The sequence below is a fragment of the Anolis sagrei genome, chromosome 6 (assembly GCF_037176765.1).
Source record: "Anolis sagrei isolate rAnoSag1 chromosome 6, rAnoSag1.mat, whole genome shotgun sequence".
Lineage (NCBI taxonomy): Eukaryota > Metazoa > Chordata > Lepidosauria > Squamata > Dactyloidae > Anolis > Anolis sagrei.
Genome location: NC_090026.1, coordinates 49,705,741 through 49,732,654, shown reverse-complemented (window position 1 = coordinate 49,732,654; position 26,914 = coordinate 49,705,741). Strand labels below are relative to the sequence as shown.

Genomic DNA, 26,914 nt, shown 5'->3' with positions numbered 1-26,914 from the left:
GAGGGTCTTCAAAGGAAGTGGGGAAGACATCAAGGGGGATAGAGGGGTTTCCAGGGAGAGAGGAGGGGTCCAAGCGGGACCTGAGGGTTTCAAAGGGCATCTGAGGGCTCCAAGAGATATAGAAGGGCTTCAAGGAAGATAGTAGGGCTTCCAAGGGGAGTGGAAGGGTTTCAAGGGAGGTTGTAGGGCTTCCAAGGGGAGTAGAAGGGTTTCAAAAGAGATTGTAGGGCTTCCAAGGGGAGTAGAGGATTTCAAGGAAAAGAATAGGGCTTCCAAACGGACCCCACTTTAATTTTGGGGCTTCCAAGCGGAGTAGAAGGGTTTCAAGGAAGATAGTAGGGCTTCCAAGCTGAATAGAAGGGTTTCAAGGAAGATATTAGGGCTTCAAGGGGACTTCCAAGAAGAGTAGAAGGGGTTCAAAGAAGATAGTAGGGCTTCAAGGGGGCTTCCAAGGGGAGTAGAAGGGTATCAAGGGAGATTGTAGGGCTCCCAAGAGAAGTAAAAGGGTTTCAAGGGAGATTGTAGGGCTTCCAAGAGGAGTAGAAGGGTTTCAAGGGAGGTTGTAGGGCTTCCAAGAGGAGTAGAAAGGTTTCAAGGAAGATAGTCGGGCTTCAAGGGGAGTAGAAGGGGTTCAAGGAAGATAGTCGGGCTTCAAGGGGGGAGTAGGAGAGGTTCAAGGGAGATTGTAGGGCTTCAAGGGGAATAGAAAGGGTTCAAGGAACATAGTAGGGCTTCAAGGGGAATAGAAGGGTTTCAAGGGAGATTGTAGGGCTTCCAAGAGGAGTAGAAAGGTTTCAAGGAAGATAGTCGGGCTTCAAGGGGAGTAGAAGGGGTTCAAGGAGGATAGTCGGGCTTCAAGGGGGGAGTAGGAGAGGTTCAAGGGAGATTGTAGGGCTTCAAGGGGAATAGAAAGGGTTCAAGGAACATAGTAGGGCTTCAAGGGGAATAGAAAGGGTTCAAGGAACATAGTAGGGCTTCAAGGGGAATAGAAGGGTTTCAAGGGAGATTGTAGGGCTTCCAAGAGGAGTAGAAAGGTTTCAAGGAAGATAGTCGGGCTTCAAGGGGAGTAGAAGGGGTTCAAGGAAGATAGTCGGGCTTCAAGGGGAGTAGAAGGGTTTCAAGGGAGATTGTAGAGATTCCAAGAGGAGTAGAAGGGTTTCAAGGGAGGTTCCAAGGGGAGTAGAAGGGGTTCATGGGAGATTGTAGGGGTTCAAGGGGGCTTCCAAGTGGGCTTCCAAGTGGAGTAGAAGGGTTTCAAGGGAGATTGTACGACTTCAAGGGGGTTTCCAAGGTGAGTAGAAGGGTTTCAAGGGAGATTGTAGGGCTTCCAAGAGGAGTAGAAAGGTTTCAAGGAAGATAGTCAGGCTTCAAGGGGAGTAGAAGGGCTTCAGTGGAAATAGTCGGGCTTCAAGGGGGCTTCCAAGGGGAGTAGAAGGGGTTCAAGGGATATTGTAGGGCTTCCAAGGGGAGTAGAAGAGTTTCAAGGGAGATTGTAGGGCTTCAAGGGGGCTTCCAAGGGGAGTAGAAGGGTTTCAAGGGAGATTGTAGGGCTTCCAAGGGGAGTAGAAGGGGTTCAAGGGAGATTGTAAGGCTTCAAGGGGAGTAGAAGGGGTTCAAATTACATAGTCGGGCCTCCAAGGGGAATAGAATGGTTTCAAGGGAGATTGTAGGGCTTCAAGGGGGCTTCCAAGCGGAGTAGAAGGTTTCAAGTGAGATTGTTGGGCTTCAAGGGGAGCAGAAGGGGTTCAAAGGAGATAGTCTGGCTTCAAGGGGGCTTCCAAGGGGAGTAGAAGGGTTTCAAGTGAGATTGTAGGGCTTCAAAGAGGCTTCCAAGGGAAGTAGAAGGATTTCAAGGGAGATTGTAGGGCTTCAAGGGGGCTTCCAAGGGGAGTAGAAGGATTTCAAGGGAGATTGTAGGGCTTCAAGGGGGCTTCCAAGGGGTTAAGAGGGCTTCAAGGGGGGGGGGGGAATCCGGTCTCTAAGGGAAATAGAAGGGTTCCAAAGGGGATAAGAGGGTTTCCAGGGGGAATAGGAAGCCTTCAAGAGGATATGGAGGCTCCCAAGAGGCAACCGAGGGCTCCAAGGGGAAAAGGAAGGCTTCAAGGGGGAACGGAGGGCTCCAAAGGGGATATTGGGGTATCCAAAGGAAATAGTAGGGCTTTAAGGGGCATATGGGGTTCCAAAGGAGCATTCAAGTGGGGTCTGAGGGTTTCAAGGGGGTTATTAGGGCTTTAAGAAGCACAGCAGGGCTCCAAGTAGGACTTGATGGCAGAGCCAAGAGAGAACTGGGTTCTCTAAGGGAGATATTGTGTCTCCAAGGGAAAAAGGAGGGCTTAAAGGGCATATGGGGCTCCAAGAGGGCTTCCAAGTGGGGTCTCAGGATTTCAAGGGGGTTAAGAGGGCTTTAAGAGAGACAGCAGGGCTCCAAGGGGTGTTGAAGATTTCAAGGCAGAACAGAGGGCTTCAAGAGGAAACCTGGGGCTCTAAGGGGGATATAGAGTATCCATGGAGAATAGGAGGGCTTTAAGGGCATATGGGGTTCCAAAGGAGCATTCAAGGGGGGTTTGAGGGTTTCAAGGGGGTTATTAGAGCCTTAAGAGGGACAGCAGGGCTCCTAGGAGGGCTTGAAGGCAAAACCAAGGGCTTCAAGAGGGAACTGGGTGCTCTAAGGGGGATATGGAGTATCCAAGGGAAATAGGAGGGTTTTAAGGGGCATATGGGGCTCCAAAGGGGCTTCCAAGTGGGGTCTGAGGGTTTCAAGGGGTTTAAGAGAGACAGCAGGACTCCAGGGGATATTGGAGGACTTCAAGGCAGAACAGAGGGCTTCAAGAGAGAACTGGGGGCTCTAAGGAGGATATGGAGTATCCAAGGGAAATAGGAGGGCTTTTGGAGTGTCAAGGGAGCTTCCAAGTGGGGTCTGGAGGCTTCAAGGGGGTTAAGAGGGCTTTACGAGGGACAGGAGGGCTCCAAGGGAAATAGAAGTACTTCAAGGCAGAATTGAGGGCTTCAAGAGGGAGGGGGGGGGAGCTCTAAGGGGAATATGGTATATTCAAGGGAAATAGGAAGGTTCTAATGGTAAATGGGACTCCAAGAGAGCTTCCAGGGTGGGGGGAGGGAGGTCTGAGGGTCAAGAGGGGGTTAAGAGGGCTATAAGAGAGACGGGAGGGCTCCAACGGAAATAGGACTTCAAGGAGGAACTGAGGGCTTCAAGGGGGAATTGAGGGCTTCAAGAGGGAACGGGGGGGGGGCTCTAAGGGGAATATGGGATATCCAAAGGAAATAGGAAGCCTCTAATGGTAATGGGGCTCCAACAGAGATTCTTGGGGAGGGGGTGCTGGGGGTTAAGAGGGCTATAAGAGAGACAGGAGGGCTCCAACGGAAATAGGACTTCAAGGGGGAATTGAGGGCTTCAGGAGGGAAGGGGGGGGGGAGCTCTTAGGGGGATATGGGGTATCCAAGCGAAATAGGAAGGTTCTAATGGTATATGGGGCTCCAAGAGAGCTTCTGGGGGGGGGGGTCTGGGGTCAAGAGGGGATTAAGAGGACTATAAGAGAGACAGGAGGACTCCAACGGAAATTGGACTTCAGGGCAGAACTGAGGGATTCAAGGTGGAACTGATGGCTCCAAGGGGGACATGAGGGACAAGTGAGCAAATCCAGACTGGTCTCCAAGGGACTAAGGGCTCTACTTGAAGGGCACTGGCAGAGACTGCAGAGTAAGGAGTCCAGAACTGGGGAGAGGAAGAAGTAGAGACAAGTGTGCTTCCTTTGCTTTCTGGTAAGACCCAGTGATAAAGGTGCTGCAGCTATGAACAAATCCCAGGTGCCGCAGGCTTTGTTTCAGAGGAAGGAACTGGCAAAACCACTTCTGGGCATTCCCTGCCCAAGAAAACCTTATGAAATTCCTGGGGTCACCATAAGGCAACTTGAGGGCACAAGGAGAGGGGTGAGGAGCATTAGTGTAAATGGAGCTGGGGTTGAGGACCTAGGAGGAGAAACCTGGAAGGCACACAGTGGAGAGAGGACCCTTCCACATAGCCCTATATCCCAGAATATCAAGGCAGAAAATCCCACATTTTCTGAGTGTGGGTATCCCAGTTCAAAGCAGATATAGTGGGGTTTTCTGCCTTGATTGTGGGATTTTCTGGAATTTTCTGCCTTGATATTCTGGGATATAGGGCTGTGTGGAAGACCCAGAGTGAAAGGCGCTTTGTGTTTAGAGGGACCACATGGACATAGAGAGAGACAGGGAGACCATGGGTTCAGGGAGCCTGATTCAGACAAGCTGGAATCCTGCTTTGGAAGCAGAACTTGGAGATGGGGAACTGGATCATGAAACAGAATATCCAAACAGTGAAATGCATGGACAGTCTGCCTGCATCTGTATGTAGCCAGTACCAAAGACTGAAAATCACCATGAAGCACCTAATCCTCCTCCAACTATACATTTTTATTCTCAAACCCAGCCCTCAGATGACTGGTTGTTTATTTCATTTGTTGCATTTGTGTCCCATCCTCCTAATTAACCTTGGAGACTAGGATTTAATTTTTTTTTTTAATTTACAGTACTTATATTCCGCCCTTCTCATCCCACAGGGGACTCAGGCCGGATTACAATGTACACTTATATGGCAAACATTCAATGCCAAAGACACACAACAGATATAGACAAACAGTCAGAGGCTATTTAACTTTTTCTGGCCACCAGGGGAGCTGTCACTTTCATTGTCCATCTGCAACACTGATGAAGTACTTCCACATTCCCCGCATGCTTTTGCTGGAGTCTTTTTATGGCCTCGTAAATTTTGTTAAATTAGCTTCCCCACACATAGGTGGTACCTAATTTTCCTACTTGACAGATGCAAATGTCTTTCGGGTTGCGAAGGTCAACAACAAGCTACACAATTGGTTGGAAGCTCACTCCGATCTGGGCTGGCTTCGAACTCATGGCCTTGTGGTCAGAAGTGATCTTAATGCAGCTGACACTCAGACAGTCACGCCACAGTCCTGGAACAATGGCTTCAAACTACAAGAAAGGAGATTCCACCTGAACATTAGGAAGACCTTCCTGACTGAGAGAGCTGTTCAGCAGTGGAACTCTCTGCCCCAGAGAGTGGTGGAGGCTCCTTCTTTGGAAGCTTTTAAATAGAGGCTGGATGGCCATCTGTCGGGGGTGCTTTGAATGCAATTTTCCTGCTTGTTGGCAGGGGGTTGGACTGGATGGCCCACAAGGTCTCTTCCAACTCTATGATTCTATGTGAAGCAGGTCATTTAGGGTGAAAGCGACATGTCTAAGGTTACTCAATGTGTTTCATGGCTCAGCAGAGATGTGAATCTGGATTGGCGGAGTCCAGGTTCAGCACTTTAACCAATGCATCATCGAAGCAATTTTTTCCAAAAGCATCTACGGGGCATTCCTAACCATTCTCATAATTAAAGACATCCAGAACTGGCCAATCTTGCAATTACAATAGGAAGCTGAGAATGGTTGGATGATGCTCCAGCTGCACGAGCGACTGAAAGCAACAGGGATCAGAGGAATGTGTGAAATCACAAGCCCTGGAACAGGATGTGAGGGGGTTCATGTCCCCCTAAGACTCAGCTTAGCCAACATAAGGCAGAATACACTCCTATACCATTGAGCCCCCTTAGAAACAGTCCATTTCAAGTGTACTAAATGATCATGATTTTGCTATTGCTTTCATGCTGCTCAAATCATTTGGATGAATATAGAGACCATTTTAATGCAACATGTTGTGCTTTCATGGTTTTGTAAAAACATCTCTGCAAGCAGTCAACCTTCCTGCCAGTGTTGAACTTAAAAACTGTGCTGGGGCCCCTCTGTGAATTCATGGGCCAGTGGCAGCAATGGGGGGGGGGGGGGATTGTATGCTTCTCAGCCGTTAACTGCATCTGGCTCTGGTTTCATGCATTCCCTTGCTTTCCTCTGCAGAACTATGTTCCCACCGTGTTTGAGAACTACACTGCCAGCTTTGAGATCGAAAAGCAGCGCATTGAACTCAACATGTGGGACACATCGGGTGAGTGCAGAGCAAGACGGGGCTTGTATTGGGGATAACATGGCATATGGGTCTGGTGTGTGTATGTGTTTGTGTAGGTGTAACTAGCAGGGCTCAACTATCTAAGGCAAACAATTGGCATTTTAAAGCATACTGGGTACAAGTCAACTCGTAAAGAAAGTGGGATGACGGTCACATTGGCTCTTCTGGACTCTTGAAGCAGTTCTTAAACACGCTTTTGGAATGAGCTTCGTGTATTCCAAGTAGACTATAATGTACATAATAATAATAATATTAATAATCTGGCAGATAAATAAAGGACTGCGACGACGGATAGGAATAGACAATGTGGAACGAAGTATGGACTCTGAGTTGGCAAACGCTGTGCTTGAGATTGGCTTTTGACTGTGAATATATATTGTTTTAATTGTTATAACTGTTTAACTGCTGTTTTTATACGTTTATTGTATTATTGTGTAGGCATCGAATTGTGCCATTTTGTAAGCCGGCCTGAGTCCCCCCTCGGGGGTTGAGAAGGGCGGGGTAGAAGTATACTAAATAAATAAATATTATTTATATACCGCTCCATCTCCCTAAGGGGACTCAGAGTGGTTCCCAAGTAATATCACAAAACATACAGAGTAAAAACAACTTAACCATAAGATTAACAAACAAAATATAAGCATACAAATTGTCGCCATAACACGCATATATTAAAAGTAATCCTGCCTGTTCAAGGCAATTAAAAATTTAAAAGGCCGGGCCAAGATTTGTGCAAGCCCAAAAATTCTAGGGGACCCGGGAATTAAGTGCAATGCTATGGCAGGCAACAATAATATTAGGTACGGGTCTGTGGCTGTTCATTCTGGGGCCGATTAGAGAAAAGAATCTAGGAAACTGGTAGGAAGAATAAGGCCGTATTAGACAATGTGTGGGGCTGAGTTAGAACTGGTCATTTTCAAAGGCTTGTTGAAACCACCAGGTCTTCAAGCTCTTACGAAAGGAGGGGAGGGATGGGGCCTGTCTTATTTCCCTTGGAAGTGCGTTCCAGAGATGGGGGGCTACCTCTGAGAAGGCCCTCTCTCTCATGCCCACCAACCGCACTTGAGACGGTAGTGGGACCGAGAGGAGGGCCTCCCCAGAAGATCTTAGAGCTCGCACCGGTTCATAGAATGAGGTGCGATCACGGAGATAGGCGGGGCCCGAACCCTAATCTTTTTTTATACTGGTTTTAAACCACTTCATTGGATATGTTGCAATAGCAGATTCCCCAATTAGTTTAGTGTTTACACCTTATTTTATTTTTCTGATTATTTAATACTTAATGTTTATTTTATTTAAGTGATATTTGTCTTTCCTGTTCTAATGTAGCACAAATCCTATGTAAAATCATGCTACGTATTTTTGACATTAATATTGAAATCTGAAATATATACAGAAAGTCTTTGCTTCCTATGTCTATAGGGAATGGGGAAAGAAGAGAATTGAATCTGTATTTTAGTGAATTTGCCTCAAGTCCTATTGTGGGGTTTTTTGATTGATTTGTTTGTTTGTTGCTGTGTACTTTCCTGTCACTTCTGATGTATCTAAAGTGAACCCATCACAAGGTTTTCTTGGTAACATATTTATTCAAATTTAGTGCTCACCTTTTTTGGCTAAATGACCTTGCCAAAATTAGGACGCATGTTAGAGTCGTTTCATATGGTCATCGGAGCTAAAGCAAAAGGGAACACTGCCTCCTGCAAAGTAGGCTAAGATCTTCCTTGGGATCAGTATTTGACTTACACTTCCTAGCGTTTTCCTTGTATATTTTTCCTTGGACATTTTGCTACCTCAAACCCATATGTACTCTGCTCTCCAATTCCTCTGTAATATCAAATACAGAAAAGGCATTCTGCCTATTCTCTAAAACACTCTTGTTTCCTCTGATGAAAGTTGTTTCAGAATTCATTTTGTAGATTCTGGAGCTAAAGAACTGTAAATCCTAATAAAAAGTGAAGCTTTTGTTTTGGTTATTATTTGATGGTGGTTAGATTATCATTATTTCTTGGTGGTTATCATTATTTGTTTGTGAGTCCCCTGCCACGCGTTGCTGTGGCCCACATGGGGGTTCTGTGTGGGAGGTTTGGCCCAATTCTATCATTAGTGGGGTTCAGAATGCTCTGTGATTGTAGGTGAACTACAAATCCCAGCAACTACAACTCCCAAATGTCAAGATTCTATTTTCCCCAAACTTCACCAGTGTTCACATTTGGGCATATTGAGTATTTGTGTAGAGTTTGGTCCAGATCCATCATTGTTTGAGTCCACAGTGAACTCCGGATATAGGTGAACTACAACTCCAAAACCAAAGGACACTGCCCACCAAACCCTTCCAGTATTTTCTGTTGGTCATGGGAGAACTGTGTGCCAAGTTTGGTTCAATTCCATAGTTGGTGGGGTTCAGAATGCTCTTTGATTGTAGGTGAACTATAAATCCCAGGAACTACAACTCCCAAATGACAAAATCAATTTTTTTGAGTGATGGACATACATTGGGTTGTTAGGTGTCTTGTGTCCAAATTTGGTGTCAATTTGTCCAGTGGTTTTTGAGTTCTGTCAATCCCACAAACGAACATTACATTTTTATTTATATAGATGTATGTGTGTGGTTTTGCACATGCATTATAATGTAATTTTTGGTTTTTTGCATTATAAGTCCCTCCTGCTGTGTTTTGCAGTGTTTTTATGAGTGATGGTCACTCATTGGTCTGATAGGTGTATTGTGTCCAAATTTGGTGTCAATTTGTCCAGTGGTTTTTGAGTTATGTTAATCCTACAAACGAACATTACATTTTTATTTATATAGACATCCCTTGTGTTTTTAGCTTCTATATAATGAGACAGACAAATCTCTGTACTTTTCCATAACTGAACAGAGGATGGACTTGCCCTCCTTACATTTTTTTCTGACCCCCTTAGTTATTGTTCTTTACAGAGTATAGATTTGGCTAAAACAGTAGGGACAGGAAGGAAGTTTTGATGGCTGGAATTTGCCCCCCCCTTTTTTAAAAAAAGATGCCTCCACCCCACTCTGTCCCATAATTCAAGCACTGCTCTAACATCTCTGATCTGTAATCTTTCTGACAGGTGCTTTGTTTCCTCCTAGCACCTGATTACCTTTCAGAGGTAGTTCTCAGATTCAGGGCTTTGGCCAAGTGAGAAGGAAATAGAAAACTGAGCTGTGGGAACATGTGGAGGCCTCACCCTTGAGAGGAATGCATTGACAGGAGGAAGCCCAATTCCACATTTTCTTGCCTGCAAAAAGGAAGGCTTAGACCTGTATACAATTTTGAGTTACAGCTGGAGGAGATCCGCTTTATTTAATGCTGACAGCTACCTCAACGGGCCGAACATAAAATCACATGGTGGTCCCAAGAGGTAATATGGGACAATATACTAAAAATAGAGAAGAAAACCGTAACAAAAATATGTAATCAATTGCTAGATTGGGAAACTGAAACAGAAGAAATCAAAAACTGTATGGTTTAATGGGCAAAAAATATAGGGAGACAGATAAAAATCCATGAATGGCAGCAAATTTGGAGGAAAAAATCCATGAATGGCAGCAAATTTTGGAAGAAAAAATTAAAATATACCTATTCGGCTGGCTGAAAACTTTCCATAGATGGTATATGACACCCCAAAAATTGATTTTAATGTATGGAAAATTATTTATTTATTTATTTATTTACTCTGCTTATATACCGCTGTTCTCAGCCCGGGGGCGACTCACAGCGGTGTACAACATAGAAAGAACAAGGTTCAAAATTCAAGACACAGTCTAAAATAATCAGTCCAGCATTAACCAAAAACATCATCATCAAAAAACATCATCAGTACTACAAAAGCCATTCCACGTCGTCTCATCGTCTAAACCACAATCCAGTATCATTTTCCGTTGTTCCATTCCTGTCGTCATTACCAATTATTGCACTTCTTGTTCGAACGCCTTCTTGAACAGCCAAGTCTTTAGTTTCCTGTGGAATATCATCAGGGAAGGAGCCAGTCTGATGTCCAAATACCAAAATCTTTGTTGGAAATGTAAAAAACAAGTAGGAAGCTACTATCATATGTGGTGGACTTGCCCAGAATCCAATAAATATTGGCGGGCTATACAAGAAGAGACTCAATTAAAAAAAAAAAGATCCCACGAAACCCGGAATATTTTTTGCTAGGCCTCACGGACAAAGACTTAAATTTAAATAGCAATGAGGACATCCTCTTTACATATATTTCTACCGCAGCACGGATAACTCTTGCGAAGCATTGGAAGGACGAACACATCCCAAAAACTGAGGAATGGCTAGATAAAGTATCAGAAATAAGAGACATGGATAAATTAACGTTCTTCCTGAGAAATAGCTCTGGAAGACCAATGAAGCAGACTGATTGGACTGGCTTTGAGAAATATGAGAAAAGCAAATACGAAAGTAAAAATAACTAAGATTGGAAATGGAGAGGCATAATATGTATGACATTGGTATGGACGGGTGAAAATTAATACAGGATATTTCCCTGAAATGAAGGGAGACCATGATATATCTGAAGATATTCTGTTTGGAAATAGAATGGAAGTCACATTTTAATTCTTTTTTTTCCCATTTCTTTTTATATAGGTATGTATGTAGATGTGTGTACAAGTGTGTTTGTATGTATATGTGTTGCACTCCAGATTTTTCCCCATGACACTTCCCCAATCCCTACCTATCCCTACCCTCTCTCCACTCCGCCCATATTTTTGCAAATTCAATAAAGATTATTTTAAAAACAAAACAAAACATGGTGGTCCAGATTTGTCCCATGGGCCTTGAGTTTGACACATGTGCTATAGCTGGAATTCCTGCATTGAGCTTGGAGTGGCAGGAACTCCACTTTGGCAGGAAAAACGAAATGCAAAGATACAGAATGGGTGACTCCTGGCTCGAGAGCAGTACGTGTGAAAAAGATCTTGGAGTCCTCGTGGACAGCAAGTTAAACATGAGCCAACAATGTGATGTGGCGGCAAAAAAAGCCAATGGGATTTTGGCCTGCATCAATAGGAGCATAGTGTCTAGATCTAGGGAAGTAATGCTACCCCTCTATTCTGCTTTGGTTAGACCACATCTGGAATATTGTGTCCAATTCTGGGCACCACAATTCAAGAGAGATATTGACAAGCTGGAATGTGTCCAGAGGAGAGCGACTAAAATGATAAAAGGTCTGGAGAACAAGCCCTATGAGGAGCGGCTTAAGGAGCTGGGCATGTTTGGCCTGAAGAAGAGAAGGCTGAGAGGGGATATGATAGTCATGTATAAATATGTGAGAGGAAGCCACAGGGAGGAGGGAGCAAGCTTGCTTTCTGCTTCCTTGGAGACTAGGACGCGGAACAATGGCTTCAAACTACAAGAGAGGAGATTCCATCTGAACATGAGGAAGAACTTCCTGACTGAGAGCTGTTCAGCAGTGGAACTCTCTGTCCTAGTGTGGTGGAGGCTCCTTCTTTGGAAGCTTTTAAACAGAGGCTGGATGGCCATCTGTCAGGGGTGATTTGAATGCAATATTCCTGCTTCTTGGCAGGGGGTTGGACTGGATGGCCCATGAGGTCTCTTCCAACTCTTTGATTCTATGAGTGGTTGGGCTCAATGGCATGTGGGACAACGCCATGATTCTATGCATGGGGTAAATGTGTCTGTTTTTGTGTGGTACGGGTAAACGTCCCTCCTCTTGTCCGAACTGCATCAGCTTTCCAGCATCGTGATTGGCGTGGTACAACCTTTCCCTTAGTACAGCATCTCTCATCTGTTTTGTTGGGTTGTCTAAAGGGCTCTGTTGTGTGTGGCGCAGCTGTGGCACAATTGCTGGTGGCTTCTTGGGAGCCTGCAGAAAGACTCTTCTGTCTGGGCTGAGAAAAGTACATCTCTTCCTTTTAGCTGCAAGAGGAAGAAGCGAGAAAACAATTCTCCTGCTGTGATAGGCCAGGGTGGTGTACAAAACGATAACAAAGGTTCAGCGGCTTCTAGTGTTGAACAACAAAACATGAGCATTGTCCAAAGCTGGGATACATTCAGTGACAAGCTCGGCTAGCAAGTGGCAGCCAAAGACTTTTGTGCTCTGGCTGTTTTTTTGTTTTTTGTTTTGAATAAAATAACAAATACCAGACCTATAGAATTGCTTAATAATGATTGCAGATTCTGCTAGACATTAGATTGGCCCCCTCCCTTTTAGTATTCTGGAGGAAAGTTAAGACTTGGCTGTATGAACAAGCGTTTGACCAGGGGTCCTCAAACTAAGGCCCGGGGTCCGGATATGGCCCTCCAAGCTCATTTACCCAGCCCTCGCTCAGAGTCAAACTAAGTCTGAAACGACTTGAAAGCACACAACAACAACAACAGTTCTATCTCATTAGCCAAAAGCAGGCCCACACTTCCCACTTTTATATTTGCTCAAATTATTCTTCATTTTAATTATTGTGTTGTTTTTAAGTGTTTTTTGCACTACAAATAAGATATGTGCAGGGTGTGTATAGGAATTCATTCATACATTTTTCAAATTATAATCTGGCCCTCCAACAATTTGAGGGACTGTAACCTGGCCCTTTCTTTAAAAAGTTTGAGGACCCCTGCATTTGACAATGCAGTGTAACAGACATAGGAATATGGAACGATTGGATGATGATTTTGGACAACGTTTTTAATTAAGAGATACTTATGATTGATGCTTTAAATTGTTTTTGTTAAGATATTATATGTTAATGTTTTTAAATGTTTTATGCTGTTGTTGGCATTAAATTGTTGCCTTTGTTAACCACCCTGAGTTGTCTCCTGGCTGAGAGGGGCGGTATATAAATACCTATATAAATAAAATGTAATGTTCGTTTGTGGGATTAACAGAACTCAAAAACCACTGGACGAATTGACACCAAATTTGGACACAAGACACCTAACAACCCAATGTATGTCCTTCACTCAAAAAATTGATTTTGTCATTTTGGAGTTGTAGGTAAAGGTTAAGGTTTTCCCCTGACATTAAGTCCAGTCATGTCTGACTCTGGGGTGTGGTGCTCATCTCCATTTCTAAGCCGAAGAGCCAGCGTTGTCCGTAGACACCTCCAAGGTCATGTGGCTGGCATGACTGCATGGAGCGCCGTTACCTTCCCGCCGGAGCGGTACCTATTGATCTACTTACATTTGCATGTTTTCGAACTGCTAGGTTGGCAGAAGCTAGGGCTGACAGCGGTAGCTCACACCGCTCCCCAGAATGGAACCTGCGACCTTTCGATCAACAGGCTCAGCAGCTCAGTGCTTTAACCCACTGCACCACCGGGGGCTCCTGCTGGGATTTATAGTTCACCTACAATCAAAGAGCATTCTGAACCCCACCAACGATGGAGTTGAACCAAACTTGGCACACAATTCTCCCATGGAAGGGTTTGGTGGGCAGTGTCCTTTGGTTTGGGAGTTGTAGTTCACCTACACCCAGAAATCACTGTGGACTCAAACAATGATGGGTCTGGACCAAACTCTACACGAATACTCAATATGCCCAAGTGTGAACACTGGTGGAGTTTTGGGAAAATAGAATCTTGACATTTGGGAGTTGTAGTTGCTGGAATTTATAGTTCACCTATAAATCACAGAGCATTCTGAACACCACCAACGATAGAATTGGGCCAAACCTCCTACACAGAACTCCTATGACCAACAGAGTGGGCCACAGCAATGTGTGGCAGGGGACAACTAGTAGTAAATAAATAAATAAATAATTGGTGGGAAAGATCTGTCTCCCATGCCACAAGCCAACCACATCCTCGCATCACCCATTGAAATTGTCATTACCTTCAAGCACCTATTGTGTACTCTGAGCTAACTCCATTGTTCATCAAAGCATTCAGCCCATCGGAGAAGGAGAAGAAGAACTTTATTTTTCTACTCCGCCTCCATCTCCCCGAAGGGACTCGGGGCGGCTTACATGGGGCCAAGCCCAGGGAACATTCAATTAAAAGCAAAGCAATAACAAAATACAATTTTAAAAGCACAAAACAACATAATAATAGATGAGCATTAAGCAACAAGCAACATAGACTCATTAACAACTGGCACACTGTATTTCTTCCTCATTGGGCCCCTTTTCAGAGATGGAGCAATAAACAGATGGACACGTCAAATGTTCCAATGACAATTTATCAGATTTCTCACCAGCATAAAGAGCCAACCAGCAATGATGTCAGACAGAGTCCTAACATGGATCCTAGCATGACAATTTTCCAGCCAATCAGGGGCGGGAGTGGGTTTCCTTGAATAGCTGTCAAAATGAATAAAAATGCTCTACATTTCCTATTGTGGGATGTCAGTGCTTTGGAGTGCTTTCTCCGCTGACATCCTCTTTAGCTATTGAGAATAAACCTCTGTTTTTGACTTCTGCCTGTCTGTGTCTGACCTTCTGGAAAGCTGGGTACACCGAGCCTCCAAACCCACAATTCTTGCAATAGCTGAAATCACTTGAAATAAGCATGGAAAGTGCAAAGTAGACTACTGTTAACAGCTTAATTGATTGCCTTAAGGGTGCTAGCAATCTCAAGTGGGAAGTGTGAAAGCGAGAGGAAGAAACATCTTTACTAGAAAATGGCAAAGACCAAGAACAATTGCTGAAACTAGATAATAGTGTTTGACAAGGAAGAAGTCAATAGGAAAAAAGGAAGATTACACACTCATGCACTCAATCAAAATAGCCATGGTCCTGAATCTGCAAGGCCCGAGCAAGACTGTTGAGGATAGGGTGATGGAAGGTCTCTCATTCATTGGGTCACCATAAGTCAGTCGACTTGGTGGCAGTTAACAACAAGAAATGTCTAAGCATGGAAACAACAAAGTACATCCTCGTTGTCTGAGGATGATGGTCCTCCAAGATCAGTGTACTGGCGGTGGGTATATAGTTGACTGTGGAGCCCTATTCTTGATCTGTATCTTCTCCCACAGTGAGGGCATTGATTTCCAGGTGGAAGGTGGTCTCGGTCGGGGTTGGCTTGAAGCACCCTCTTCTTGGCATGGTTCTCTCTTTCACCCTCCATTCGTGCCTCTTCAAATTCTACAGCACTGCTGGTCACAGCTGACCTCCATCTGGAGCGCACAAGGGCCAGGGCTTCCCAGTTCTCGGTATTTTATTTATTTATTTATTTATCGTGTCGGGAGCAACCAGAATCTGTATTACATTTTTAACAAAACAAACAGACAAAACACAAAGTTTGCAAGCTTGGTAGTTGATTAAATGTCCTTTGACCAGTATCTGGCCACTTGGAGTGCCTCTGGTGTTGCCGCTAGGAGGTCCTCCATTGTGCATGTAGCAAGGCTCAGGTTGCATTGCAGCAGGTGGTCAGTGGTTTGCTCTTCTCCACACTCGCATGTTGTGGATTCCACTTTGTAGCCCCATTTCTTGAGATTGGCTCTGCATCTTGTGGTGCCAGAGCTCAGTTTTTTCAGCACCTTCCAAGTCACCCAGTTTTCTGTGTGCCCAGGGGGGAGTCTCTCATTTGGTATCAGCCATTGATTGAGGTTCTGGGTTTGAGCCTGCCACTTTTGGACTTTCGCTTGCTGGGGTGTTCCAGTGAGTGTCTCTGTAGATCTTAGAAAATGATTTCTTGATTTAAGTCATTGATGTGCTGGCTGATACCCAAACAAGGGATGAGCTGGAGATGTCACTGCCTTGGTCCTTTCACTACTGGTTGCTACTTCCCGGCGGATGTCAGGTGGTGCAATACCGGTTTCTCCAGTGATGTAGGGCGCAGACACCCCGTGATAATGCGGCATGTCTCATTAAGAGCCACATCCACTGTTTTAGCATGGTGAGATGTGTTCCACACTGGGCATGCATACTCAGCAGTAGAGTAGCATAGCACAAGAGCAGATGTCTTCAAGTTTGGCCTTGAGCCCATATTCAAATCTCTTTTCCTGCCCACCAACACTCCGCCTTCCGTTCTTGAGTTCGGAGTAAAGCAACTGCTTTGGGAGATGCTGGTCAGGCATTCAGACAACATGGCCGGTCCAGCAAAATTGATGGTGGAGGACCATCGCTTCAATGCTGGTGGTCTTTGCTTCTTCCAGCATGCTGACATTTGTCTCTTGTCTTCCCGAGAGATTTTCCGGATTTTCCGGAGGCAGCGCTGATGGAATCATTCTAGGAGTTACATGTGACATATGTAGACAGTCCACGTCTCGCAGGCATATAGCAGGGTTGGGAGGACTATAGCTTTATAGACAAGCAGCTTGGTATCCCTACGGATGTCCTGGTCCTCAAACACTCTCTGATTCATTTGGAAAAACCTGCACTTGCAGAGCTCAAGCGGTGTTGTATTTCAGTGTCAATGTTGACTTTTGTGGAGAGGTGGCTGCCAAGGTAGTGGAAATGATCAACATTGTTGGTGGCAGTTAACAAGAAATGTCTAAGCATGGAAACAGCAAAGTAGACTATTGTTAAATGCTTAATAGAATGCCTTAAAGGTATTAGCGATCTCAAGTTCAAAGTGATGTATGTGTTAGGGAATGTTTTTCTTGCTCTCGAATTTACAGTAGCTGTTCCAGTTCTCCATTGCTTTGAAATGTATCCAAATACTTTTTGTTTTGTGAACATTTTAAAACAGTGTTGAAGTAGACGCAAACAGTGTAGATCTGGTGAATCTAGTTTGATACCCTTCACTGCAAGTACTCATTTTCTGAAAGAATCAATGTTTGTATTTTTGAACTGAAAAGTGCTGGAACTAAACAATTTTCTCTTGAATCCCAGATAATAAAGGAGTTGGATGTTTTTATCCATCAGAGAAAGAGCCTCTGTTCTAATACAATTTCTTTTTTTAATCATTGTAGTCAAGATTCAGGACTCAGCTGAGGGAAGCTGTGCTTCATCTTGAAATGTTGATGTTATTTTCCACTTCTTGGACTGCACAATGCTACTTACTTACTTACTTAGGTGATCCCTCATAGTCTGAGTAGGATTATCTTCCAAAATTGGTGTACTGGCGGTGGGACCATAGGTGACTGTGGAGCCCTATTCTTGACGGGCATGTTCTCCCGCAGTGAGGGCATTGGTTTCCAGGTGGAAGGCGGTCTCAGATGGGGTTGGCTTGATGCACCTTCCTCTTGGCACATTTCTCTCTTTCGCCCTCCATTCGTGCCTCTTCAGATTCTGCAGCATTGCTGTTCACAGCTGACCTCCAACTGGAGCACTCAAGGGCCAGGGCTCCCCAGTTCTCAGCGTCTATGCCACAGTTTTTGAGGTTGGCTTTGAGCCCATCTTTCAATCTCTTTTTCTGTGCTCCAACATTCTGTTTTCCATTCTTGAGTTTGGAATAGAGCAACTACTTTGGAAGATGGTAATCAGGCATCCGGACAACGTGGCCAGTCCAGCGGAGTTGATGGTGGAGGACCATCGCTTCAATGCTGGTGGTCTTTGCTTCTTCCAGCACGCTGACATTTGTCCGCCTGTCTTCCCAAGAGATTTGCAGTATTTTCCAGAGGCAGCACTGACTGAATTGTTCTAGGGGTTGCATGTGACGTCTGTAGATAGTCCAGATCTTGCAGGCGTATAGCAGGGCTGGGAGGACAATAGCTTTATAAACAAGCACCTTGGTATCCCTACAGATGTCCCAGTCCTCAAACACTCTCTGCTTCATTCGGAAAAATGCTGCACTCGCAGAGCCCAGGCAGTGTTGTATTTCGGTGTCAATGTTGACTTTTGTGGAGAGGTGGTTGTTGAGATAGTGGAAATGGTCAACATTTTCTAATGTTACACCATTAAGCTGTATTTCTGGCATTGGAGAGGGAATACTAATAATAATAATAATAATAATAATAATAATAATAATAAACCTTTATTTATACCCCGCTAACATCTCCTGAAGGACTTGGTGCGGCTTACAAGAGGCCGAGGCCCAACACAACCAAAAACAACAGCATAACAAATACAACAATAAATAACTCATAAAACAAGCAATAAACATTAAAACAATAGCAATTAACGCTAGACAATAACACCATGACACATTTAAAACTAAGGCCGGACCAATGTAATGATTAAAAATTTTAAAATGCTGGGCATAATAGGTGAAATGGATAGGTTTTTGGAGATAGGTGCAATGTGCAGACAATCTTAAATCTCTAATAAAGTGCATTTGGGACATGATGCTAGGAGTTTCCTATTCTGGGAAGGCACACTGGAACAACCACGTCTTCAAGCTCTTCCTGAAGACTGCCAATGTTGGGTCTTGTCTGATGTCCTTGGGGAGAGAGTTCCAGAGTCGGGGGGATTGGCTGGTGACTTCTGAAAGAGCACTTTGGTTTTCTCGATGTTCAGTGACAGGCTGAGCTTCTTGTATGCTTCTGTGGAGGTGTTTAGTTGGGCCATTGTAAACTGCATTTTTCACCTGCCAAGAAGGAGACTTGTGTCCTAATGGTTTGTTCCAAAATTTGGGGGTCATAATCAGAGCCCTTAGAAAGTGGTTCCAGTGCTAAGCCCAGGAAAATGTGTGCCACAAATGAGGTCTTCCCAAATATCTCCCCAGCACCATCATTCCTGTAAAGTAGTTTTCATCCCTTGGCAAAACACAAGCCTGTGCATCTTTGGCTTAGGAGCCCTCGGTGGTACAATGCGTTAAACCCTTGTGCTGGCAGAACTGAAGATCAACAGGTTGCAGGTTCAAATCTGTAGAGATCACGGATGAGCTCCCTCTGTCAGCTCCAGCTCCCCATGTGGGGACATGAGAGAAGCCTCCCACAAGGATGGTAAAACATCAAAACATCTGTGTGCCCTCTATGGTCAATTCTCTTACACCAGAGGCAACTTGCAGTTTCTCAAGTCGCTTCTGACACGGAAAAAAAAAGGGCATTTAGATGACTGCTCTGCAGGTTGAAAGAAGAAGCATGCTGTAATTCAGTTCTTAATTGAAGTTCTCCCAAATTTCTTGCTGCTGGTAGCTTCTAGTGCTGGCTCATTAATGAAATGGCATGCAGTAGTTTGTCTTTTTCCGCCTCTCTTTCACTGTACCATCCTTTTAGTCCAAATGAAGTATTAATGAGTGTATACTGTTTCCATGTATTTTCTTCCCACGCACCAAATGAGCAAAGCCATCCACACTACTGTGCTGTTTGTTTTTTTGATACTGCCTTTAGATCCTTCTTTATCAGAGCAGGTCTCTTTAGAGACATTTTAGCAATAAGGGTTCTTTGACCATTGACTTATGCATTTCTAAGGTTACAAAAATACTAGCAAAAAGAATTGAAAAAGTAATTGGTGCTTCATATAATTCAATAAGTTACTTTTTTCAAGATGGTAAAGAGTTTATAGCAGTGGATTACTTCAATAACGTTGTGACACAAAAGAAAATAATTAATGGGTTGTTGTAGGTTTTTTCAGGCTATATGGCCATGTTCTAGAGGCATTCTCTCCTGACGTTTTGCCTGCATCTATGGCAAGCATCCTCAGAGGTAGTGGGGTCTGTTGGAACTACGAAAATGGGTTAATATATCTGTGGAATGACCAGGGTGGGACAAGGAACCCCTGTCTGCTGGAGCTAGGTGTAAATGTTGCGAGGCTTTGGGCTTGAGTGCTATCAGTATGCTGATGACACTCAACTCATTCTGAGGATGGAAGGCCCACCAGACTCCATACCTGATAATTTCCATCAATGCCTTGAGGCCGTTACTGGATGGTTGTGTGCCAGCAGGTTGAGGGTGAATCCAGCGAAGACGGAGATCCTTTGGTTGGATCGCCTGGACAGAGGAGTGATTCGGTTGCCTACCCTGGATGGTGTGACATTATGCCTGTCATCTTTGGTAAAGTCTGGGAGTCCTTTTAGACCCTCTGCTGACGATGGATGCCCAGGCCTCCGCTGCGAGCAGAGTCATATTTTTCCATCTGCGTCAGGCTAGGCATCTGGCTCCCTATCTGTCCAGGGACGACCTGACCATGGTGATCCAGGCAGCAGTCATCTCAAGGTTGGACTACTGTAATGCCCCCTACATAGGCCTGCCTTTGTCGGTGATCTGGAGACTTAAACTAGTGCAAAATGCTGCTGCCTGGCTTCTTGCAGGGGTTCCAGCGAGATGTCATATCACTCCAATCTTGCAGTAACTGCACTGGTTGCCGATTGATTACCTTCAAAGTGCTGATTATTACCTTTAAGGCCTTATATGGCCTGGAGACGGAGTACCTGAGGGACCGCCTCACCCCCTACCAACCCCCGAGATCACTCCGTTCAGACGTTCAGAATCTCCTTGAAGTTCCCAATTTTAGGACCTTTCACCTGATGTCTACTAGGCGTAGAGCATTCACGGTGGTGGCTCCTTACCTGTGAAATGCCTTGCCAGAGGAAACAAGCTCTCCGAGACTTACTGTCTTTTTGTAGAGGTTGTAAAACTTATTTATTTAAGCTGGCATTTGAATCTTGCTGGTTGAAATTTTTCTTTGATTTTAAATGTAGTGTATTGCATATGTATATTGTAAACCGCTCCGAGCCTTCGGGGAGTGGCGGTATATAAAATCGATAAATAAATAAATAAATAAATAAATAAGTAAAATGCTTCAGCTGATCACCTTGATTAGCATTTGATGGCCTGGCAGTTTTTTTTGGTGTGGCTTGCTAGTGCTTGTGGGGGAATCTTTTGTTGAGAGGTGATTAGCTGTCCCTGATTGTTTCCTCTCTGTTATTTTGCTCTTGTAATTTTAGAGTTTTTTTAATACTGGTAGCCAGATTTTGTTCATTTTCATGGTTTACTCCTTTCTGTTGAAATAGTCCAAATTGCTTATGGATTTCAATGGCTTCTCTGTGTAATCTGACATGGTGATTGTTAGAATGGACCAGCATTTCTATGTTCTCGAATAATATGCTGTGTCCAGGTTGGTTCATCAGGTGCTCTGCTATGGCTGACTTCTCTGGTTGAAGTAGTCTGCAGTGCCTTTCATGTTCCTTGATTCGTGTTTGGGCAATGCTGCATTTGGTGGTCCCTATGTAGACTTGTCCACAGCTGCATGGTATACAGTAGACTCCTGCAGAAGTAAGAGGATCCCTCTTGTCCTTTGCTGAACGTAGCATTTGTTGGGTTTTCTTGGTGGGTCTGTAGATAGTTTGTATGTTGTGTTTCCTCATCAGCTTCCCTATGCGGTCAGTGGGATGGTTGGCGTCCTTGAAGTAAATTTTCCAAGTTCTTTTCACACATCAACATGAATATGGAACAGCCATTTAAGAAGTGTTTTGGTTCAAGTATATATTTAAGTGAAATAACCAGGAATGCCTTTAAAAGTCATGATATAAGCAGGTCCCTGTTTGCATTGGAGTTGCATTGCTGGATTAATGAGGAAATTAAGATGGAGGTAAATGTAGGAAGGCAGTTCCATAAGAGATTCTCTGACACCAAGTGGAGGGAAATTAGCCACAAAAGTTGGTGATTTTACTCAATTGCTGCCAATATTGAAAATAGATTTAAGCAGAAAACATCAGAGTTTATGTCTTCTATGTTAGAGAAGTGTTCAGATTTCAGAGGAACCAGAAGAGACAGGAACTTCTGATTCCAAGAGAGCTTGGCTGGGGTGAATTGGCACAACAGTAGGCAACAGATCAGATGAACACAAAGAGAGAGAAAGAGCAAGCGTCAGATTAAAACCACAATTGTCTGTTGTATCTTCTCCAATAGACTTCCTAGGTCAGGGGTATTTATTTATCGTGTCAGGAGCAACCAGACATTTGTATTACATTTTTAACAAAACAAACAAACAGACAGACAAAACACAAAGTTTGCAAGCTTGGTAGTTGATTAAATGTCCTTTGACCAGTATCTGGACACTTGGAGTGCCTCTGGTGTTGCCACAAGAAGATCCTCCATTGTGCATGTAGCAGGACTCAGGTTGCATTGCAGCAGGTGGTCTGTAGTTTGCTCTTCTCCACACTCGCATGTCGTGGATTCCACTTTGTGGCCCCATTTCTTAAGGTTGGCTCTACATCTCGTGGTGCCAGAGCGCAGTCTGTTCAGTGCCTTCCAAGTCGGCCAGTTTTCTGTGTGCCCAGGGGGGAGTCTCTCATTTGGTATCAGCCATTGATTGAGGTTAAATTTAAGCCTGCCACTTTTGAACTCTAGTTTGCTGAGGTGTTCCAGCGAGTGTCTCTGTAGATCTTAGAAAACTATTTCTTGATTTAAGTCGTTGGTGTGCTGGCTGATACCCAAACAGAGGGTGGGCCGGAGATGTCACTGTCTTGGTCCTTTCACTATTGGTTGCTACTCCCCGGCGGATGTCAGGTGGTGCAATACCGGCTAAACAGTGTAATTTCTCCAGTGGTGTAGGGCGCAGACACCCGTGATAATGTGGCATGTCTCATTAAGAGCCTTCGTCAGGCGGTTGGGTCTACAAACAACACATATCATGAATACATGTATACAATTGAACAATTTGTTATAACAAGTTTATAAGAATATATACAGACACTCTACTTACTCAAATTATCAAAAGAAAAGCTCAACTTTTGAGGTGAGAAATTCACTAACAGTCTTCTGGAGGGGTGGATCCTAAGGGGATATAGATAGTGGCTAAAGGTACATTGTGACATGAATTATAAACCATACATAGAGAAATAATATCTATGAAACAAAAATAATATAATACTCACAGCTATTTGTTGAGCAATATACCTTGCAAGGAGTTTTATTCTGTGGCGGGTATAGGAACATACGAGTATAGAGTAGCAAAGCGCAAGGGCAGATGTCTTCACTGTATCTGGTTGTGATCCCCAGGTTGTGCCAGTCAGCTTTTGTATTATATTGTCTCCAGAGCGACCACAAGATGAGTTACTAACCAAACTGAAGTGGTTGTAATATAAGATCCTTGGGACACCCTTCCTCAACCTAACAGTTCCCAGATATGCTGAAGACAGATTCACCATTAAAATATAACATTCTTATTATGGGATTTGTACTCTATGCGGGAAGAAGTTCCAAGTTAGAGGCAGGCAACGTTCAAGGACAAGAGGAGACCTTTTGAATGAGCCAGCTCCTAATGGCATCGCAGTGAGTCTCAATTACTAGCAGTTATGCTAGCAAATTAATGTTATGCTTGCGAATTAAAGTCTAATGCTTTGCTTTATTGAATTAATTTTCCAACCTAATGTTGCAAGCTTTGTTCAGAACTGCTAGGTACTTTTTTCCTAGTGCACTGAAAATAAGATGGAAAGTCTTGGAGGTTGTTGTAGGGGTTGTTTTCTAAAGCAGCAAGTTTTCCAAACTCAGAGCCTGAAGGCATGTTGTTGTTCATTCGTTCAGTCGTCTCCGACTCTTCGTGACCTCATGGACCAGCCCACGCCAGAGCTCCCTGTCGGCCGTCACCACCCTCAGTTCCTTCAAGGTCTGTCCAGTCACTTCAAGGATGCCATCCATCCGTCTTGCCCTTGGTCGGCCCCTCTTCCTTTTGCCTTCCACTTTCCCCAGCATAATTGTCTTCTCTAGGCTTTTCTGTCTCCTCATGATGTGGCCAAAGTACTTCAACTTTGTCTCTAGTATCCTTCCCTCCAATGAGCAGTCGGGCTTTATTTCCTGGAGGATGGACTGGTTGGATCTTCTCGCAGTCCAAGTCACTCTCAGAACTTTCCTCCAGCACCACAGTTCAAAAGCATCGATCTTCCTTCGCTCAGCCTTCCCTAAGGTCCAGCTCTCACATCCGTAGGTTACTACAGGGAATACCATGGCTTTGGCTAGTCGGATCTTTGTTGCCAGTCTGATGTCTCTACTCTTTACTATTTTATCAAGACTGGACATTGCTCTCCTCCCAAGAAGTAAGCGTCTTCTGATTTCCTGGCTACAGTCTGCATCTGCAGTAATCTTTGCGCCTAGAAATACAAAGTCGCCTGAAGGCATAATACCATTAAAATATTTCATACGAACAGTGGTTTAGGCCTGTGTAAGTGCTGATGTGTTTTGGAGGATTGTCGCTTGATCACTGAGCAATATGTCATGTGGTACTCCGATATTAGTACCTGTTACTATGTCAAATAAGGATTTCAGAACCGGTTTTGGTCCATTCTACCACACTGGAATTATAAAGAGAGCAGCATATCTATCTATACACATAATAAAAGTGAAAATATGTGTGTGTGTGTGTGGCTGGGGTGTCAACTTAAACAGACAACGTCCTGCCTCCACAAACAACTATCGTTCCCAGTACTCAGGAGACTGCAGGTTATAGTGAGTGCCATGAACATGTACAAGAGCCCTGCAATGCCCTCCACCAACACCACCCAAGTGAATGCTTTTATATGGGGATAATTTCATCCTAGATTTTATGTGTTTCCTCCACTACAGACATCCCAGTGCTTCTCACTTTCTCCATTGGTATGGAATTTGCATGACCACACCCACTGCCTCTTTGTTGTTCATTTGTTCAGTCGTTTCCGACTCTTCGTGACTTCATGGACCAGTCCACGCACAGCTCCCTGTCGATTGTCACCACCCCCAGCTCCTTCAAGGTCAATCCAGTCACTTCAAGGATACCATCCATCCATCTTGCCCTTGGTCATCCCCTCTTCCTTTTTCCTTCCATTTTCCCCAGCATAATTGTCATAACTGCCTCTACCTTAACCCTTTTCTATTATTTTCTATGGCACATAGAGGAATTGATCAGCAACTAACATACTAGAGAGGTTTGGGAAGAATTCACCATGATTTATAGGAGTTTCAGGTTCTGGGATATATAGTTCACCTTCAATCTAAGACCACTGAACTCCACCAGTGATCTACCTGGAACTAACTTGGGACGCAGAGCCCCCATGACCAACAAAAAGTACTGGAGGCCTTTGGAGGGATTTATAGGAATTATAGTTCACCTACATCCAGAGCGCACTATGAACCCAAACAATGATGGATCTGGACCAAATTTGGCGTGCATACCCGATATGTCCAAATTTGAATACTGGTGGGTTTTGAGGGGAATTGCCCACCAGGACATTTGGAGTTGTAGGTACTGGGATTTATAGTTCACCTGCAATCAGTGAGCACTCTGAACTCCACCAAAGATGGAATTGGACCAAACTTGGCACACAGAGCCCCCATGAACTGCAAAAAATACTGGATGTCTCTGGGGAAAATTCACCTTGATTTGGGGGAGTTTAGTTCACCTACATCCAAAGAGCACTGTGAACCGAAACACCAATGGATCTGGATCACACTCTACATGAATACTCAATATGCCCAAATGTGAACACCGGTGGAGTTTGGGAAAAATAGAATCTTGACATATGGGAGTTGTAGTTGCTGTACATAAATAAATAAATAAATAAATGCTGAAATTTGATTACTGGAGGTGTTTGGGGGGAACTGACCTCCTTTCTGGGAGTTGTAATTCACCCACAACCAGAGAAACTGTGACTTCCACTGATGATGGACCTGGACCAAACTTGACATGCAGAACCCCCATGACCAACCGAACCTACTGTAGGGGTTTGAGGGGACTGACTCACCATAGTGGGAGTGGTACTTTACCGTAAGCAGTGGTTCTCAACCTGGGGTCCGCAGATGTTTTTGGCCTACACCTCCCAGAAATCTCAGCCAGTTTATCAGCTGTTAGGATTTCTGGGAGTTGAAGGCCAAAAACATCTGGGTCCCCAGGTTGAAAACCACTGCCGTACAGCCAGAAAGCACACTGAACTCCCTGATGATATATCTAAAGCAAACTTGCCCAACGTAACAAACCTGGCATCATCTCACCCACAATCTTATGCATTTTGTGCAATTAAAAATTGACTTTTTCAAATAACCTGGGCAATGCCGGGTACCCAAGCTAGTTTAATAATAAATGAAATAAGCTTTGATGCAATCCAAGAAGACAGGAAGAAGTTGGGAGCTGCAAATACACTGATTCGCTCTCCACCTCCTAAGACCATATTTTGTATTTTAGTCCATTCTTCTTGTTTATATGGTTCTGTTATGGTACATGGTGCTTTACAGAACAAAATAAGCTTGAAAAGACTAGTATTTCCCCCAAGGTTCTTTCGGAAAATTGGACAGCACAAAGGGCAAAGGAGAAGTAATGCGAAGAATGAAGAGACAGTGAGTAAATGCAGCCTGGTTTGTTTTGGCTTGGGGACAGGTTGAGGCTAAGGGTTTAAGCTAAAGGCATCACAGAAGAAGTGAGTCTTAAGGTTAGATCTGAAGGAACACTAAAAATGTAGCATTTCTGGAAATAAATGAAGCACGAAAGAAAGGAAAACAGATATTGTAAGGGGGAAAAAACTGAAATTATCAGGGGAAATTGCAATTTATCTAGATTTATTTTACTGCTCTAATAACATAAATATATTGAATAACAGCATATAAAATTGCACCACTTAATAATATAATAGTAAAATAATAATAATAATAATAAACTTTATTTATATCCCACCACCATCTCCCCAAGGAGACTGAGGGCCAAGCCCAGCAATACAATGAAACAATATAACACAAGAACACAGCAGAAAATAAAGAAAATAAGAAATAAAATACAAAATACAAATACACTTGCTACGTTTATGATATTTGCAGGGCCATTTTATTTATTGAAACATTTTCCATGATTCGCTTTTAAGTTAAGAATGCATTTTGAAGCATTTTGGTGTAAACAAATATTTTGTGACAAATATAGTAGTATATTGGGCTGTAGTTTTATCAGTAGGATTGCCTTATATTGCAATTTTGGGCATGTCTTCTCAGAACTCACCGAATTCAATGATACGTACTCGGGCGGCTCAACCCATTACGCAAAGTAAGCATTTGCAGTATTGTTGATTTTGCCCAGGGGTGCTCTTGAGGGAAAATAGACCTTGACATATGCGAGTTGTAGTTACTGGGATGTATAGTTCACCTACAATCA

The 26,914-nt window shown here is 43.9% G+C and overlaps 1 protein-coding gene across 1 annotated transcript in view; it reads left to right on the top strand.

Moving 5' to 3' along the window:
• Positions 1-26,914, top strand: part of RND2 (Rho family GTPase 2) — an 80,550-nt gene that overhangs the window by 309 nt on the left and 53,327 nt on the right. The window contains exon 2 of the mRNA XM_060781258.2: positions 5,953-6,040. Coding sequence (XP_060637241.1) covers positions 5,953-6,040 — 88 coding nt within the window. The remainder of the gene's footprint in view (positions 1-5,952; positions 6,041-26,914) is intronic.